General features: G+C 41.8%; 1 protein-coding gene across 2 annotated transcripts in view; it reads right to left on the bottom strand.

The window, feature by feature from the left end:
* Positions 1-424: 424 nt before the first annotated feature.
* STEAP4 (STEAP4 metalloreductase) overlaps positions 425-18,991 on the bottom strand; it is a 37,100-nt gene continuing 18,533 nt past the window's right edge. For both annotated transcript variants that reach the window (XM_006134110.4, XM_075922412.1), the window contains 4 exons: positions 7,691-8,148; positions 4,964-5,491; positions 4,172-4,336; positions 425-1,747 (listed from right to left, as the gene is read on the bottom strand). In XM_006134110.4, the coding sequence (XP_006134172.1) occupies positions 1,478-1,747; positions 4,172-4,336; positions 4,964-5,491; positions 7,691-8,146 (1,419 nt within the window). In that variant the 5' untranslated portion in view covers positions 8,147-8,148 and the 3' untranslated portion in view covers positions 425-1,477. The remainder of the gene's footprint in view (positions 1,748-4,171; positions 4,337-4,963; positions 5,492-7,690; positions 8,149-18,991) is intronic.

Below are 18,991 nucleotides of genomic sequence, written 5' to 3'. Positions count from 1 at the left end.
TCTGACCTAGCTGGTAGTACCCATTTCTAATTTCAATTAGTCATTTCATGATTAAAGTTACCCATGTTTATGTGTTTATCTTGTCATTGAAAGAGTGGTGAGAAGACAGAAGAGTTGGTGAGCAAGTCTGTTCCTGTGAAAACCCATTATTCATTATTTTCTTTCCCCTCCCCTCAAAGAGCTCTAGTGGTTTCTCTAGTAACGTCAGTTCTAGCACAAAGTCACCATTTACTATCTGCTCACTGTTAACCAGCAGCATGGTCAAGTGGCTAAGAATAAATCTATAGAGCACTGGCAGTCCTGCATTACAGGATCCCAAAATGACTCACAGAAATCAATTATTTTGAGGATTTTCTTCATTGTCACTAAAATATGCACAGTACAAGTGCTGCTGAGCAACAGTAGGTCATACTGAACCCAAGGATTTTTGAAAGCAAAAGATCTCATCTTTATTGAGCTTATAACACAAAATTCCAATACAGTAGCGTATTACATCTATGATTATAACTCATTACAGACATACTCTAAACAAATTGGGCTACAAGTTCATATTAAGCAAAATGGCTACCTGTGTTAATTTCCTACTTTCAAGTAGGAATAAGAAATCCTCCGGAAAAGGCTTTATTTTCCAGAGAATAACGTCTAGACTGGCGCTTTTCTCTGGCTTTTCCCCAAGCCGGAAAAAAGTGGCAGCCATGTTAATGCAAATGCTGTGGGGAATATTTAAATCCCCCGCAGATTTGCCTATTCCAACGTGCTACATTAGCATCCCTTTTCCGGAAGGGATGCCAGTGTAGACGTAGCCTAGATGGAGAAGCACATATTTCTAACCACCATAACCAAAGTCTGTTTTTTCCTGACAGCACTTTCCTTACCAAATGACTTTGGAAACTCTCCCTCTTCCTTCCTTCCCCAGGAGCCCAATGCCTGAGTTTATAGTAGTCCAGTGCACCAAGGATCACTGGCCCAACCACTTCCAACAATAACATTTCTGTACAAAAACCAAACCTTAACCAGCTATCTTTAAGGTATATGTGGGGTATAGCTAGAGACCTCTGTTGAAACAGAGGTAAATATAGGGCAAGCAAAGTCATCAAAGAGCTGAGCTCCTCTCTGCCCATGGTCCAGGCTGGGCCAGCCTAACAATTGATGGTGCCCTATGCAGAGTGGTACTCTGCACTGACAAAAGGAAGGAAATCAGGCAGAGTTTCTTCTTGATGCCTGGAGACTGAGAAGGAACATAGTTTATAGGGAGAAGGAGATAGTGCTCTTGGATCACAGAGCATTCCCAGTGGCTTCTGGCTTTGTGTTTAAGATTGATCCTGGATCATTTTTTATATTGATAAATTGTTTGGGCCTGGTAAAATATTCTCCTTTTGGCCTTTTCCCACACACAAAAATGGAAAAGGACAATACTTTAATACTTTAAAAGTTTAAATCTTTGAGACATTGCAACGAAATACAAATGTTTAAGTGATTATACTGCTGACTTGCTATCATTGTAGTGTGATTGTTCTGAACCTTTGGAGTTCCTCTCCCAGCCCTGTCGAATTTGTGTAAGTGGTCGGTCTATACATGGGAATATCAGAACAAATTTTATAGCCAGGACAAAGCAAGGAACAATGAGAGAAAGCATATATGCAGCAGGAAGATACCATTTATACATCGAAGGGCTCAAGAATCTCTTTCCACCATAGACCAGCGTATGTGCAGTGCATAAAATCAGTGTCAGGTATCCCAGTTTGGACTATAGGGAGGGAAAAAGAGCATTGGTTAAGATTGCACAATAAACTTTACAGTAAATCCTATTTGAAACCTATATAAACTCTTGGGATATTCCCAAAATTGGGACTGAACTGAGATTGCTTAAAAGAATTTGCTTCATATTTTTAATTACAATTTTTAATTTTACTTTTCAAAATGTTTGTTTAGCAAAACTGATAATTTTTGGTAGGCCACATATATATCCATCTGCTTGTAATTTTCATGAAAACTGGAAAAATTAATCCCGAGGCCCTAACTATTTAGAGGCCAGTGACAGTTCAACAAGAGTCTTCATATCATTTTGGTTTCTTCAGTACACCAAAGCTTTCTTGACAGTAGATTCTTTCCCCCCTGTAGCTCAAAACGGATATGCTGGAGCAGCCAATGGTTGCCATGCTTCATATGAACCAGGCACAGACAGTAATTAGTGCTGCATTGTCACTAGGGTGGTACTGTTTATACCCACATGACAGCATGTGCTGTGGGTTCACCAGTTTTGCTTGTAAATGAGCTAGACCTTAGGACAGGTGACTCTCTACATCCGTAGTGTCCAACCAGTTCTGAAGTAAGGATGTTAAGAAGTGGGTAATTGGCTAATCATGCAGTCGATACAATTTGTATCAACGACACGATTAGTCAATAAGGGGAGGCGCTCTGTCCTGTTTCACAAGGAATAAGGGAGCGGTCGACAAAGGTGTTCCCTGTCAACCGATCCGCGTCTTGACTGCCGTGCTGTGCTGATGATCAGCTGAGCCGGCACAGTGCAGCGGTCATTTTTATTTTAATGAAGCGGGGGATATTTAAATCCCGGCTTCATTGACTATGTCGGGTAGTCTAATTTACATGCCTCTGTTGGTAGAGGCATGTAGTCTAGACATACCCTATGATCCCACAGGAAAGGCAGCCTCCCTGAAGGTATCCAAGGCAGGATTTAGGCAGCAGGGATGGCTGCTAATGCAGCTGGACAAGCTATAAAATATCTATTGCCTCTCTGATAACTGGTGAGGTAGGATTATCAGTAGGGATGCCTCATATCTTTGCAGGTGAGTTGAGCAGTTTCAGGACAAGGGAGCAGTATCACCAGTTGATACAGTTGAATGTCAGCTGAGTTCCATTGACAGACTTACAAGTGAATTCAAATAAAGAGGGGGAAGGGACCAAAGCTGAAATAGAGGCACAAAGGGACTGAAGAGGAGGAAGAGGAAGCAGAAAGGACAAGTGCGCATGAAAAAGGGCAACTGTAGTCCAGCAAAGGTTGGCATTTGATGGCATTATACAAAATTAAATTTTGTATAACTTTGTGTTTAAAATAGTTTTTCATCACTGAAAACTTCAGTGTGGACTAATCTTTCTGCAATTTATTGACTAAAACTATTTTGTAGCCCCAAATTCTCCATAAATGGAGCATACAACTCTCACCTGGCTGGGATGCTATAATGATGCAGGTAGTCTGTGCATACTCCCTTGCAGCCTAGTGTGACATTGCTAGATTGCCCCAAGCAGAGCAGCAGCAGAATTCAGTTTAACAGGCCAGGCAAGAAACATCAGACTTTTTTTTGGGTGGGTGGGGGGTAAATATCATGCCCTCTTTTAAAAAGGCTTCAGGCCAAGAGCCATTACCACAAACAGGCTCCTCAGGCCCTGGTTCAGGCTTTTCAAACTTAAAGTCCACACTTAAGTCTCTGAATCAGATCCATGAATGTCTTCTAGTACCTATGAAAGCAACTGTCATTCACTTCAGCCTACCTGACACCTACTTCTCCCTGTGCTTCCTGTTTATAGAACTCAGACCTGCCAGGACCTTTTTGATTATCACCAAGCTGTAGGCATCAGCCTGTCCCCTCCCTTCAAGGGACAGCACCTGCTACACTCCATTCCTTTACAGATACATAATAGCATCACTACTACTACAAATATGCAAGTCTCGATTCTTCAAACCCTGTGACCCATGCAAGCTGGATGTCCAATTACTGGGTTTGAACATGAGGTAAAAGAAGTGGTGAAATAAAAGTTAACTCTCTCACCCTCACCCATATGACACATTTTTGGTTTTCAGCCAATCACTTGTTTCAGAGGATGGAGTATATTTTGCCCAACTCCTTTTAAGAGATGCTTATGATCTCAAAAAATAAGGAATTTTTTTTAAAAATCAGCGACTGAATATTTAATTGATTTATTTGATGTAAATCATCACTCTGTTTTATACAAACATCTTCTGAAAGCAACAAACTTGTCACTGTAACTTCTCATTTATTGTTTAGTTTTCCTAATTTTACTTTATGTAGATGGATGCCACCACCACAAGCTACAAGGGAAACATAAAAGATTGACAGGAGAGTGCAGGAAATGCAGCATAGAGAAAGGACATGAAATTAGTATTTTAGTGGAAAGAAGGTATATTCCTTACCTGTACAAATCGAAATTCTCTCCAGTTGACACTGTTGCTGACTGAGGGCAAGGAAGTTATTCCCAGCAATATAAATAGAAAAAATCCCAGAATACCTAAAGCCACGTAAGAGTCACTAATCCAGCCATTAGTGTTGTAAAATGGATCTGTTCTGTTGTCCTTTACCTGAAGAAAAAAAATCATATATACTTTAATAGTGCAGTAGCTGCAGCACCCATAGACAGAAATGCTATTGCTCATTATTGAGATTTCCTTTAAAGTAAATTGTAAAGATTTGTGCAAACAGATTACAAAAGTCAGAAACAGCAGATCAGCTTGTCTCCTGAACAAAGGGAGGTGCTCTGAACTGCCAGCATGCAGGGTCTTCCATAGCATGTGCCACTTAGAGGCACTAGATACAGTGTTGCATACAGCCTAATTGTAGCATTGATATACAGTACAGTACATTTTGGTAGACTTATTGATGATTGTGGGAATATGGTTATTTAAAAAAATAAGCATGACTTTCTGAATGTCAGTGGCTGTGCTACTCTCATAGGGATTTAGAGAAATGTAGAACCCATTTCTCAAAATTATTCATAATTAATATTTTTCTGCATATGTTGTTAGCTGCTAGACTAGCTAGAGGGAAGACTGAGATAAGAAGTCCCACATTTAACCACAGCATCAGTCTCCTTTGAAAATACAGATATCTAGAGGAAACACCAATCATATAAAGAAATTCAAGAGTGTAATCTGCAAGATAGTAGCAGACAAAAGTGGGGTTGGGTGGAGCAATGAACAAAAACTTACCTGAGATATGACGTAAACATTTATTCTCCATCTTACATAATAGCGAATAGGGATAACAAGAGTGTATAAAACATGTAGAAAAGCAAAAACCAAGGCTACTAATCCAAGCTGTTTCCTACAGAGCATCCATTTGTCCAGCCAGTCTGGGAAACGACTGTATTTTGTACCTCTGTGTAACTGGAGAATTGCAGCAATTATGCCAGGAAGGTAAACCAAAGCAAGAAGGATGAGTGCCACTATGGGGCAGACTCGATTTGGAATGGTAATTGCAATAAAAAATGAGACGTCTTTGTTTTCATATACGTAGGGGTAGATTACCTCACGGATCAAACAGTAGAAGAAAAAAAATACACTTAGACCAATAGCCAAGTAGATGGGAAACTTCCACATTGGAAAGAGCTGCAGTGGGTAATTTTCTATTTCTTTGGCTGCCACGAGAGAGCCTTGATCCAATGGTGTAAGACCAAGAGTCCGAACAATATCCATCACCATTTGTTTGGCTTTGTTGTCATTTCCACAGATAAACACCTGCAACAAAAAGAATGGGATTTATTTTGACAAATCTTTGAGACACATTTCACTATTGATCTGCATGAGAATAAAATAAAACTTTAAAGTTCATTACATTTCCAATATTTCTAGAAATCATTGGCTTTCTTGCTAGTCTTTGGTGCAAGGGTGAATGACTAATAAACTCTACTACTGAGACATAGAATCAGAAATAAAATCTTTTCACTGGGAAGGTGGAAGGTTTAAAGTGAAGCAAAATATAATACACTTAACAATGGTATTTAGCTAGTACAGTTGAATTTTAGCACACACTTTGGAAGACAATTCTATCAAGCATCTTACTGGTAAAGGGTTCTTGAGGGTTGTATATAAATGAGCACAATCTTCCACTTTTGTCCTACACATATAAAACAGTGATCCACAAGGATTCCAGAACAGTGAGGATAGGTATTTCTCTTCCAGGTTGCTGAGATCAATGTAGAGGGAGCCTCTCTCAGGGTATGTCTACACTACCACCCTAGTTCGAACTAGGGTGGTAATGTAGGCAACCGGAGTTGCAAATGAAGCCCGGGATTTGAATTTCCCGGGCTTCATTTGCATCTTGCCGGGCGCCGCCATTTTTAAATGTCCGCTAGTGCGGACTCCGTGCCACGCAGCTACACGCGGCACGGACTAGGCTTCCTAGTCCGAACTACCGTTACTCCTCATTTCACGGTAACGGTAGTTCGGAATAGGAGTAACGGTATTTTGGACTAGGAAGCCTAGTCCGAACTACCTAGTCCGTGCCGCGTGTAGCCGCGTGGCACGGAGTCCGCACCAGCGGACATTTAAAAATGGCGACGCCCGGCAAGATGCAAATGAAGCCCGGGAAATTCAAATCCCGGGCTTCATTTGCAACTCCGGTTGCCTACATTACCACCCTAGTTCGAACTAGGGTGGTAGTGCAGACATACCCTCATACAGTTAGGCAGGGTAGTAGAAAAGCATTGCCTCACTAGGCAATTGTGTGAACAGCACAGTCACAAGGATGGGGAATGTTTTGGGAAAGACAATACTCATCTAGGAGTCTGAAAAAAAAAAGGAAATCTTTGTCTTGTTCAGAACCACAATAAAAGGGATTTTTGAAACTTCTAACCATAGTTAAGCTTGAAAGAAGCTACATTTGTGCAGAGATAAGCCTGGTCACGAATACAATGCACCAGATCTTTGTCTCTGTGAAGTCAATAGCCCCAGAAGCACAAAACAGGTATAATGATGGCTAAAGTGATCAGTTGAGGCAGCACATGGCGTAAGGGCATTCTGATGGTTCCTGGCTGCCAGGGAAGTCAAGTTACTCCTGACATCGCACTAAACTGCTTCTCAGGTCTAGTCCAGCATGCAGTGGCTGAAAAGTCAGAAAGCCATGAAGATGGCTAACAAACTCCATAATTACTTCAGCCATCCCAAGCTAAGTATGAGAATGTCCATGCCCTTCTTGCCCACTGTCCCTCCTCCACCCTGCCCACACCTCTGAATTCTGGGTAAGTCCAAATCTGTCTCTGAACTCTGTGGGAAGGGACATACATATATTTCCATGTTTATGCATTACCTCACAGTAGCCAGAATGGAAGCTTGATTTAAACAGGTTGGCATCTCTTTTCCACCCTATGCTCCTTTCTGTCTCATTTCTTATCCTCCTTGTCCAACTTCCCTCCATTGCCTCACTGTGCTTCTTCCTCTCTGCTTTCCCTCTTCTCTTGATTCTTTCTTTGATTCTTTTGTCTCAATTCCTTTCCTTAATCTTTCCCATCTGCAGCTCTCTGTGGCCCTTATTTCATCCTGATCTTCTCCCTCTTTTTAAAATTCCTCTTTAATTTACAAACTTAAATTATTTTAGAATCCGCCCAGCACTGTAGCATATGTAACAGTGGATTCCTTCTCTGAAATTTGTTGATATCTTCCTGCGGTTTGGGGTGGGAGCATTTGCTTAACAATCAAAAGACAGGGGGAAAAAAATCAATATTTTTGAAATGTTTAGATTTATTTCTAGGCTAAGATCAAACAATCATATTGGAGCATGAAAGGATGTTTTAGCATAGTTAGTTGACTGAACACGGGATCATAATGAAGGTTGCAGCTGAACTTGGTATGATACTTTTCTCTTATTGACCTGTGTTTTGCTGTATTATTTAGAAATTGCTCACATGATATAATTTACAAGAAGCTCTTTCATCTTACCTGTCTGCTTGCATCCAATGTGCCTGACTGCAAGGCCCATGCTGACACGGTGTTAAATGCTTTCACTACCTTAGCGCCTGGCACCAGCTGAGCAAGGTATTCTGCATTGGATTCAGGGTACTGGTTTATTTTGAGGTTGTTGCTTACATCCACCAATACTTTTCCATGGAGAACGTCACTTAACTCTGTGAGAAAGTTGTAATGTTGTCGCTGAATTGCTACAATAATAATGTCAGCCTTGTGTGCAGCCTCTCCATGGCTCAGTACCTCTGCACCTTTGGGAATCAGGCTGGAAGTCTGTGCATTTCGGCTTCCAAACACTATTGAATAGCCACACTGGAGCATTTTATACCCCAGAGATCTTCCAAAATCTCCGGTTCCAAAAATACATACAGTCTCTTGTTTATTAGGAGAGTTTTCAGCAAGAGGGATCATGTTGGAAGAATTTTTCTCCATATCTAAAAAAAAGTAATAAGAAAAAAAAACAATACAGGAATATGTTAAAAATAGACAAAGCAGCTTGATGTTTTGATTATACCAAAATGCATATTAAAGTCCTCTTTGTTTCTTGGACCATTTAGCAGGCAAGTCTAACAATTAACATACATTGTCAGAGGACTTACTGTGCAGTTGTATAAAGAAAAGTAATGACAATGTCTCTCTATGGGCTCAGAGCACCTGACCTTGCCCACAGCTGATAGATGCAGACCCTGGATGCAAAAGAACTGTTTCAGTTCTGTTCTCTCAGGGTATGTCTACACTACAAAGTTACTTCGAACTAACAGACGTTAGTTCGAATTGACTTTGATAGGCGCTACACATACAAACCGCTAGTTCGAACTTAATTCGAACTAGCGGAGTGTTTAATTCGAACTAGGTAATCCTCATTCTACGAGGATTAAAGCCTAGTTCGAATTAAGTAGTTCGAATTAAGGACTGTGTAGCCACTTAATTCGGACTAGTGGGAGGCTAGCCCTCCCCAGCTTTCCCTGGTGGCCACTCTGGGCACCACCAGGGAAACTCGTCTGCCCCCCTCCCGGCCCAGGAGCCCTTAAAGGGGCATGGGCTGGGTACGGTGCCCGTGCCAGGTGCAAGCCTGCCAGCACCCAGCCAGCAGACCCTGCACCTGGCATGGCACGAACCAGCCACCCGCTGCCACCCAGCCCTCCGCCTCTTCCCGGGACCAGGCTGGCGGCTCCCAGGAGCCTGCCCGGGGCCGCAAGAGGCGGGCATCCGCCTGGTCTAGTGCGGAGATCATGGACCTCATCCATGACCTCCGCACTAGGGACAGGAAAGTGGCCGTCTAGGGCAGGATAGCTACCAGCCTGGCCACCCAGGAGCAGGTTTGTATGAAAATCAAGGTGGTACAGTGAGACCCCCTGACCCTTAGCTTAGAACGGCAATACTGGGTCAGACCAAAGGTCCATCTAGCCCAGTAGCCTGTCTGCCGACAGCAGCCAACACTAGGGACCCTGGAGGGGATGGACCGAAACAATGACCAAGCCATTTGTCTCGTGCCATCCATCTCCAGCCTTCCACAAACAGAGGCCAGGGACACCATTTCTACCCCCTGACTAATAGCACTCCATGGACCCAACCTCCATGACTTAATCTAACTTCTCTTTAAACTCTGTTCTAGTTGTAGCCTTCACAGCCTCCTGCAGCAAGGAGTTCCACAGGTTGACTATTTGCTTTGTTAAGAAGAACTTTCTGTTATTAGTTTGAAGCCTGCCACCCATTCATTTAATCTGGTGTCCTCTAGTCCTTTTATTATGGGAACTAATGAAAAACTTTTATTTATGCACCCTCTCCACACCACTCATGCTTTTATAGACCTCTATCATATCCCCCCTCAGTCTCCTCTTTTCTAAGCTGAGAAGTCCCAGTCTCTTTAGCCTCTCTTCATATGGGACCTGTTCCCAACCCCTGATCATTTTAGTTGCCCTCTCCTCTCCCACCCTCTCTCTTCCCCTCTCCTACCTCCTTTTCCCAGTCTCCCCGAGTTTTGTTCAATAAAGAGAGTTTCTATTTTTGAACACACGTGTCCTTTATTTTGTACATCAGGAAGGGGGGCTAGGGAGGGGTAAGTGGAAGGAGGTGAGGGAGGAATGGGGTACAAGCCCCCAATGGGGAGGACTGGAGTGGCTCTGCGGGCTCCTCGGGGTGGAAGCTCTCCCGATTGACCCCCGCCTCCCGATTGACCCCCCCCTCCTCCGGATGGCAGCCTGCGGCAAGTGCAGCCGGGCTGATGGCCGAGTGCTGTGATGTGCCGAGTTTGGGCATTCAGGGCACTCCAAGGCAGGACTGCTTTGCTGTCCCTCATCGAGTTAGACAAGCGAGCGGGGAACCCCTGAAAACTGTCTGTCCGGGGTGGGGGTCGGGTCCCTTTAAGCACAGCCCTTGGCTAGCCTGAGACAGCAGCTCCACGCTCTAAGTCCTAATCTGATGCCCTGCCTGCACTGCTTCCGGCCACCATCCTTAACCTCGGTTCAGGGTCCACTCAATGTGGACATGCTAGTTCGAATTAGCAAAATGCTAATTCAAACTAGTTTTTAGGTCTAGATGCACTAGTTCGAATTAGCTTAGTTCGAATTAACTAATACCTTCAGGGGAAAATGATGAGGGAGGGTAAGATACAGGGAGAAGGAATAGTATTCACCCCATGTTTCAGGGTCATTTCTGCTTACTTTGCTGACAGAAACAAGTTTTAAAGGAGAATATACCAACAGAAATCAAAACCTGGAGGATCTTTTCAGGAAAACTCAAAGAAGAAACATTACATAAAGGAGCAAGCTAGGAGTTTACTTGCCTTACTCAGGGTTTTATTGTTATTGCTCTTCAATGCCAATATGTGTTATTAGGAAAGAACCCAGGGAGAAGGGACTTTCGAGGCACTGGGTTACTAGAGTATTTCTTTTACTTACAATAATTCTATTATAAACAATGTATAAATGTTGATTTAGCAGGTACTCATATGACTCACTTCTCCGTAATAGCTAAGTGCCTCATAATTGGTTTTGTCTTTATTATTTACATTATGGTATCACCTAGGATCCCCAAAAACCAGGCCCCCACTGTGTTAGATGTTGTACAAATAGAGGATAAAAAGACAGGCCGTGTCCCAACGAGCTTACAGTCTATGGATCCTTGCAACACACCTGTGAGATAGGATAGGAAAACAGTATTATCTTCATTTCAGAGATGATGGACTGAGGCGTAGAGAGACAAAGTGAACTGCCCAAGTCTATGCAAGAAGTCAGTGGTAGTTCAGGGAATTGACACAAGTCTCCTGTTGACACAAGTTACTATCCTAACTATGGTCCTTTATCTATGTATGTAGCTATACATACTACATAAAGTAAACCCATTCAAAAGGAATGATAAGTAGAAAATTCTAGGAATTTAGTAGTGTATGCTCTGTCATGTGACACTACATTGTTCCACCACTGGACATGTTTAAGCATGTTGAGACTCTGTTGAGTCTGCTGATATCTTGGGAGACTGTGATGAGGTGTGTACCTCAATCAGCCATGAAAAGGATAAAGGTTAAATTGAGCCTGAGAGGTCAGTTATGGTATCTGGCTGCACCTGGAGGGAGAGCCAGGCTTAAAAGATCATGAAGCCCAGTTAGGCAGGTGCAGGCTGGTTAGCATTAAGCCAGTATGATGAGAGCAGAAGAGAGAATGTCTGCTCTTATGCTCTGGATACAAAAAGGACACCTGCAAGAGAAAATAAGCCCTGGATCCTAACTCTGAAAGAAGAGTCTATCCAGAGAAGTTACAAAGAAGAAAGCATGAGAGAGGCTGCTTTGGAAGAAGCCCAGGGAAACAGCAAGGAGCAGGACTAAGCAGAATGCTCCTACTGGTTATAGGGTTCCTGAGCTGGAGCTGGAGTAAAAAAGCTTGCCCATACAGAGCACTGTGGCAGTCATGCCCTCTCTTAATTGAGATGTGAATGGAAATCAAATGGCTGTTTTGATGTGATGAGCAGAATAATTAAATAATACAAATAACTGTATTTAATGAAAGGTACAGCAATAAGAAACAAATCTACAAAGCGTCTCCAGTGTTCTTTAAAATAAAATACCCAACATTTAATTCACTGATGATTGTTTGGAGCTAAGCACTTGCTCAAATAATCCAGAAAGCAATATTTTGACCTCTAGACCTTAAATATTGGGTTTTTTTGTATATATGCCTCCAATTACAGGACAAGTACTCACAAAACTAAATGTTCCTCATGTGGGCCTTACCATATGAGGAACTAGAAAGGGAGAGATTACATAACTGAATTCACCCACATCTGAAACAAAGGACAGATAATATAGTCTTTTACAACTCTTCAGTCTTCAAGGTGACAGTAATCACACTTGGGCTATGGCATAGCATAGTACTAATACATTTTTAGTTCCTTTAAAATAGTGTATGTGGTATTTATAGTCTTATAAATATTGAACTGGCTTGTGTCAGAGAGCAATGATGGCCATCCTGTTCCCAAAAAAGTCAACAAGAATTCTATCTTTGACTTCAGAGGTGGCAGTCTCACGTTCTAAATATGTCTTAACGCATATTTATGCAATCTCTGTACCTTTTCCTCCACAGCACACTGAACTTTTCTCTTCATCCCTTTCTACAACTCTCCTTTCCTCTTCCCTAGAGAGAAGTCTTTAGAAGAAATGCTCCTCCCTCCCCCCGCTTTGCTTTATTGTTTAGGGGGTCCTAAACAATAAGGTTTAAACAGTTTCCTATAAGATTCTGAGCAGCTTCAATTCCTAGTTAAGCTGAGGTTGAGCTTGCTCAATACCGTGTAGGAACCACTGACAGATCAAATTCTGATTGCCTCACTCTCACTACTAGTCCCATTTTATGCAGGGAGATTGCTTGCATGAATAAAGTAATGATAACTCATCTTTATACCTTAGGGAATACTGGGTGTCAGACACAACAAAAGACACACCCATTGGTACTTATTATTACCACCTTAATGATTTGATGACACACAAATACCTGAACTAGAGAGTAGTTAATGTCTTCATACATATTCTACATTGTAAAATCTTGTTTAGTAACTTTGTGTAGCTTAACATTTGTTCCTTCAATACGTAATCCAAGAATACAACACTGTACCAAGTGACATGGGAAAAAATTGCTCTGAAGCTACCAGCCATCTGTAACTTGCCTAGTTGAAAGAACAAATAAGGAAATTAAATGATATGACTACCTTCTAACCCTTTTTCACTCTTATTATGCTCCCCCTCCCCCCAAGCTTTTTAGCAAAATTCAGTAAAATTTCCGGATTTTGCTGAATTGGCCTGGTTGTTTTCATTTCTACACTGAGGTTTATAATTTGTAATGCATCTTCTGCAATAAATTCCCAGGTCAGATTATTTGGGTCTCAAATCTCAGAAACCCACAGGCAATGCTGATTTTGTTCCAAGTTTTGGCTTTGCTGTGCACATTTGGTTCAAAATTAAAATTCAGACTACAGCTCAATGGGTATGACTGTGCAGCTGATGCATTTTTCATCAAGAACATCTGTGTATCTTGTGACTAAGGGCTCAATCCTGCAAGGTGGTTGATAACTCTGGTCTGATAAAGTATAGCTTTAGGTATGATAAAGCACAGCTTTAGACATATACTTGGCTTTAAGCATGACTTAAATGGGACAATTCGTGTGATTAAAGTTGAGCACATGCTCAAATACCTTGCTGGATGATGGCCAGAATGCTCAGCACCTTTCAGGACCAAGTCCAAACACTTTGGACTGGATGCAGTTCTCACCTCTATCACAGACTTCCTATGTGACCATGGCCAAGTCATTTAATCGCTACCTCAAAGCAAAGGCTGTCATATTGGAATAATACTTCCTGGCTGCGTCTAGACTGGCAAGTTTTTCCGCAAAAGCAAGTGCTTTTGCGGAAAAACTTGCCAGCTGTCTACACCAGCTGCTTTGAATTTGCGCAAGAACACTGACGATCTAATGTAAGATTGTCAGTGTTCTTCCGCAAATACAATGACTCTCCTGTTCGGGAAAAAGCCCTCTTGCGCAAATGCTTTTGCTCAAGAGGGTCAGTGTAGACAGCTGAGAACCGTTTTGCACAAAAAAGCCCTGATGGCGAAAATGGCGATCGGGGCTTTCTTGTGCAAAACCGCGTCTATATTGGCACGGACGCTTTTCCGCAAAAAGTGCTTTTGCACAAAAGTGTCCGTGCCAATCTAGACATTCTTTTCCGCAAATGCTTTTAATGGAAAAACTTTTCCGTTAAAAGCATTTGCGGATAATCATGCCGGTCTAGACGTAGCCCCTTTGTCTACCAGACTTAAAGGCAGGGTCTATCTAATGATGCCTGTGTGCAGAGCACCTGACACAGTGGGATTCTGATCTTTGTTGGAACCTCCTGATGCTATTGTAATTACCTAAAACCCCCCACAAACAAAAACAAAATGGTGATGAACATAAAGTCTTATACTAATCTTTAAAGGACTATTAATGCTGAGTGTTCTGAAATAGCACACTATATAATCTTTTAAAAGAGCCATAATTAGTTAACACAGATTTTGTCCTACCACTTATTTTTAAAAGTCGGTAGAAAAAAATAATATACACTTTAAATTAGCCTTTTTCTGATCAACTCTGGATTTGTGTGGTCTGGATATGTATGCTTATTTTATTGCTCATTCAGTTAAAATGAGTTTCCGCTTTATGAAATAGCTCCAATAAAGTGGGAAGTTATTCCATGTGGAAAAAAAAATCACATGGAAACAGATTTAGTTACTTTCTTCTAAATGTTGTTCATTTAGATATATTACAAATATATAATATTTAATATATAAAATATATAATGGGCACTAAGGCTGTGTACAGACTCAGGGTTTTTTTCGAAAAAACTTCACCTGCGTCCAGACTACAGCCGCGTTCTTTCGAAATTAAATCGAAAGAACGCGGCTTTTCTTTCGACGGCAGTAAACCTCATTTCACGAGGAAGAACGCCTTTTTTCGAAAGTGCTCTTTCGAAAAAAGGCGTTCTTGAATGCCAACAGGGCTTTTTAGAAAGAGAGCATCCAGACTCACTCGCTGCTTTCTTTCGAAAAAGCGGCTTGCTTTTTCGAAAGTTCCGCTTGCAGTCTAGACGCTCTTTTTCGAAAGATGCTTTTTCGAAAGTATCTTTCGAAAAAGCCTCTTTCGAAAGAGGCTTGCAGTCTAGACATAGCCCAAATGACAGATATTTTATCAGGGAGCTCTGTTACATTGTACTAATGCCAAATAACTAGTTTGTAGAATGTGCCATCATACTCTTCTGGTTCTACACTTCAGTCTGCATGTGATGCAAAATGTGATTTAAAGTGATTCTTGTGCTATCAGCTAGGATCTAATCCTGTGAGAAGCTCAATACCTTCTGAAGAATATATACTTATGTGCTCTCAACTGTTTTATAATAGCTAGGGAGTATGACACAAACTTGACATAATAAAATAATAAGGTTTTGCTGCTAAACTAAAACTTAAAATGAAATGTCATTTTGTGTCTGTTAATACTCATTTAGGAAGAAGAACAAACAGTAATATAATGAACTTTGTCTCCCCATCACTGATCTGAGAGTTGAGGATGATCAAAACTTTACTGGATTGTGCCCTATATTTGAATGCTTTACACTTTCTTACAACTATTTGTCCTATTTGCACAATGAATATGAAGCTGTAATTCACTTGTTCTAAAAACACATATTATAATTATATGGGCTGGTCTTTTTCCTGGAAAACACAAACACACACACTCACTCTCTCTCTCCCTACCTCCTTTTCCAGTTCAGTCATTCAGAAATTTGTCAGCTCATCCCTCCTCTGATACATTAGAGGAAAATAATTTCTAATACACCAGGGAAAGTAATTTAATGTGAAATATTCTTTGGTGTCTTTGTCTTTCCTTGAGATGGAAAGAGAGAACTCAGTTAAAGTTTCAAAATAATTCTTCAGAAAATTTCAATCACTCTCCATCCCCTAAAAACAAAACAAACTAGAAAATGAAAAGTGTGTGTATGTGGGCCCAAACATTTTGGGCTCCGGAGCCCCTTTACATGCGTAAAAATTTATGCGGAGCCCCAGCAGTCCAGTGATTGTACGTGTTGTACCTATCAATGTTTCCAGTTTGCCAACCTTGCGGAGCCCATGGAGAGAGCTCTGCAGAGCAAAGTTTGAGAAACACTGGTTTAGCAGCACCTTTAAGGCGAATAACACATGTAGATAAGGTTATGTAGATAAGATACCATCTACATGTTTGGCTAGTCTTTAAAGCGCTGCTAGACAATTCATTGTTTTTACTATATTTCTGAACAGCCGGTAGATGGCATCATAACCTAGCTTTGCTCTGTAATGCTGGTTTTACAAAACCTTCAGAGGGTTAGCCGAGTTAGTCTGTAACAGGAAATACTTAAAGAACAACGAATGCTCTAGCAGCACCTTAAAAACTCATGATACCACCTCATGTTTTGTTAGTCTTTAAGGTGCTGCTATACAATTCCTTGTTTTTTAAGTTTTTACTAGTTTTACAGTACCTCATGCATGGGAAAAAAGTAATAGGTAATATTATTAGTTCTTTTCTTTAGATGTTCACACCATATAGGGATGAATGCCAAATAGCATCTGGCTTTTCCAATATAATTTTTTTTGGTAAAGATAGACTTCTTTGGAAAAGAATCCTTATATAAATTGTATAATGATTTGACTATCTGTTTTTTTGTTCTGCCTGAAGTATACATGAGTTAGAGGATCACCTGGGCGTGTGGGGAAAAGCAGCTGGGCAGGAACAGCTCAGTTATTGTTGTTGGTTGTTTCCTAAAATAGGCTATGTCTACATTACCAGGTTATTTCAAAATATGTTATTTTGAAATAATAAATCCCAAAATAACTATTTTGAAATAAGTTTATTCCTCTTCGCAAGCAGCAGTTATTATTTCAAAATAACAAGCCCATTATTTCGAAATAACAGGCTTGATAGTGTGGATGCTCACTGTGTTATTTCAAAATAAGGGGAGTTATTTTGAAATAGCTCTCCACTGTAGACATGTCCATGGAGTCCTAGCCAACTCTCATTAAAATTAATGGGAGTCTTTCCACTGAATTCCACAGTAGGCCTGGTCAGAAAAAAAACCCCACAGGACTTCATTAACCATGACCCAAAGGAGCTCAGAGTATAAATCAGACACAAATCACCTCGTACAGACATATTTGATACACTGGAGGAAAGTAAATCTTTGGTTTAGCAATTTTGATCTTAGTTATTTCAGATTTTTAATAATTGTCCATTTCTTTGATTCGTGTTGAAAGGCTTCCTAGGAGAATCCTGTTTTATGAAAGGTTTTGGATGAAGAGACATGTTGCTTGGCGCACAAGAAAAGGTAAGAAGTTCATAGAAGTAGCAGTGGTATGAAAGAAGTTGTGAAGCTAGAGAAAGCTAGACAGCAACAGGAGGGAGAGTAAGAAGAAACAAAGGCTGAAATACAGGCTCGTATAGAACCGAGCAGAACCTTGGAGGATGAGCAAAGTATAACTTGATATAAAAGAAACAGGAAACCAGTAGAGATATTTTACATGATTAGAGAGACATGAAGGAGAACACAATTACAACAAAACAGAAAAGGAAAGGAGACGTGGGAAGATCTTAGAGGCACCAAATGACCGAGGTGTGGACAAAGAGTTTTATTCATAGACATGTACAAGCTAGAATGTATTTTAGCAGGAGAAATGACATAGATGAGAGAAAACAGGAGTTGGTATGTGTGAAGGAGTGAGAGGAGGGCCTGGCAGTGCAGGGGCTAAACAAAGCCTTTTTGCCCAACTATCCCTGCAACCGTTTACCTGCAGCAAATGCCAGGCCTGGAGGGAGGATAAAAGAGAGGAACCTGGCTCAGTTAGGGGCTCACCAGAAAAGAGACAGGAAATGGTGCTGCTGTCCACAGGACCTGAGCCAGAGCCATCTATTCGGTCAGTCACAGGAGCAAGTAAGATCCACTCAGCACAAAGAGGGAGAACCTACAAGGAACCCTCACTGAGGAGGGGGAAACTGGACTCTTGGGGCCATGCCCCAAGCTTAAGAACCAGACTCAGATAAGAATTCCTAGGCCCAGAGCCCCAGCAGCAGGGGCCTACACCACTTTGCCACAAGCTAACTCTGGGACCTAACCACTAGGGCTATGTCTACACTACAGAGGGTTTTTTGAAAAATGACCGTTTTTCCAAAAAAAATTCACTTACGTCCACACTGCAATCGCATTCTTTCGAAAAAACCCCAGAAAGAACAGAGGGGTTTTTCTGACATTGATAAACCTCTTTCTACAAGGAAGAAGCCTTTTTCCGAAAGAGCGCTTTCAGAAAAAGGCATATGTGGACGGGGAAGAGGGAGTTCTTTCGAAAGAAGAGGAAAAATATAGGTGCCCTGGTGGCCACTCCACTTATAGTAATCAAAGCTTAATTGTGAGATAGTGTCCAGTCAGTGTGGATGCTATCTTTCAAAAAAGCAGATCACTTTTTCAATGCACTTTGGCAGTGTGGATGCTCTCTTTCAGAAGAAGGTTTTTTGGAAGATCTCTTCCGAAAAAAGGTTCTTCCGAAAGAAGCCTGCAGTCTAGATGTAGCCTAAGATACCCCACTGCCCAGGAGACCTGGTCACAGTATGACACTGACGTTGTAAGCCAGGAAGACTGAGGGTTGCTCTGGTATTGGGGAATTGGGCTTGAGAACCCCACCATGAACTGTAAAGGGAAGGAAGTGGGGGTACGTCTACACTACAGCGCTAGTTCGAACTAACTTAGTTCGAATTAGTTAATTCGAACTAAGCTAGTTCGAACTAACGCGTCTAGAACTAAAAACTAGTTCGAACTAGCGTTTTGCTAGTTCGAACTAGTAAGTCCACATTGAGTGGACTCTGAACAGGGCTTAAGGATGGCCGGAAGCAGTGCCGGCAGGGCATAAAAGGAGGACTTAGAGCATGGAGATGCTGTCTCAGGCTAGCCGAGGGCTGCGCTTAAAGGGTCCCGACCCCCACCCCGGACACACAGTTCTAAGGGGTGCCCCGCTTCCAAAGAAGTTCTGGCTTGGAGTGCCCTGAGTGCCCACACTGGGCACATCACACCACTCGGCCATCAGCCCGGCTGCACTTGCCGCAGGCTGCCATCTGGGGAGAGGGAGTAATTGGGGGGCTGCAGGAGAGCTTCCACCCCCAGAAGCCCGCAGAGCCAGCCCAGTCCTCCCCATCGGGGGCTCGTACCCCATTCCTCCCTCACCTCCTTCCACTTACCCTTCCCTA

The sequence above is a fragment of the Pelodiscus sinensis genome, chromosome 2 (assembly GCF_049634645.1).
Source record: "Pelodiscus sinensis isolate JC-2024 chromosome 2, ASM4963464v1, whole genome shotgun sequence".
Classification (NCBI taxonomy): Eukaryota; Metazoa; Chordata; order Testudines; family Trionychidae; genus Pelodiscus; species Pelodiscus sinensis.
Note: the sequence above shows the minus strand (reverse complement) of the source record. Positions and strands in the feature narration are given on the sequence as shown.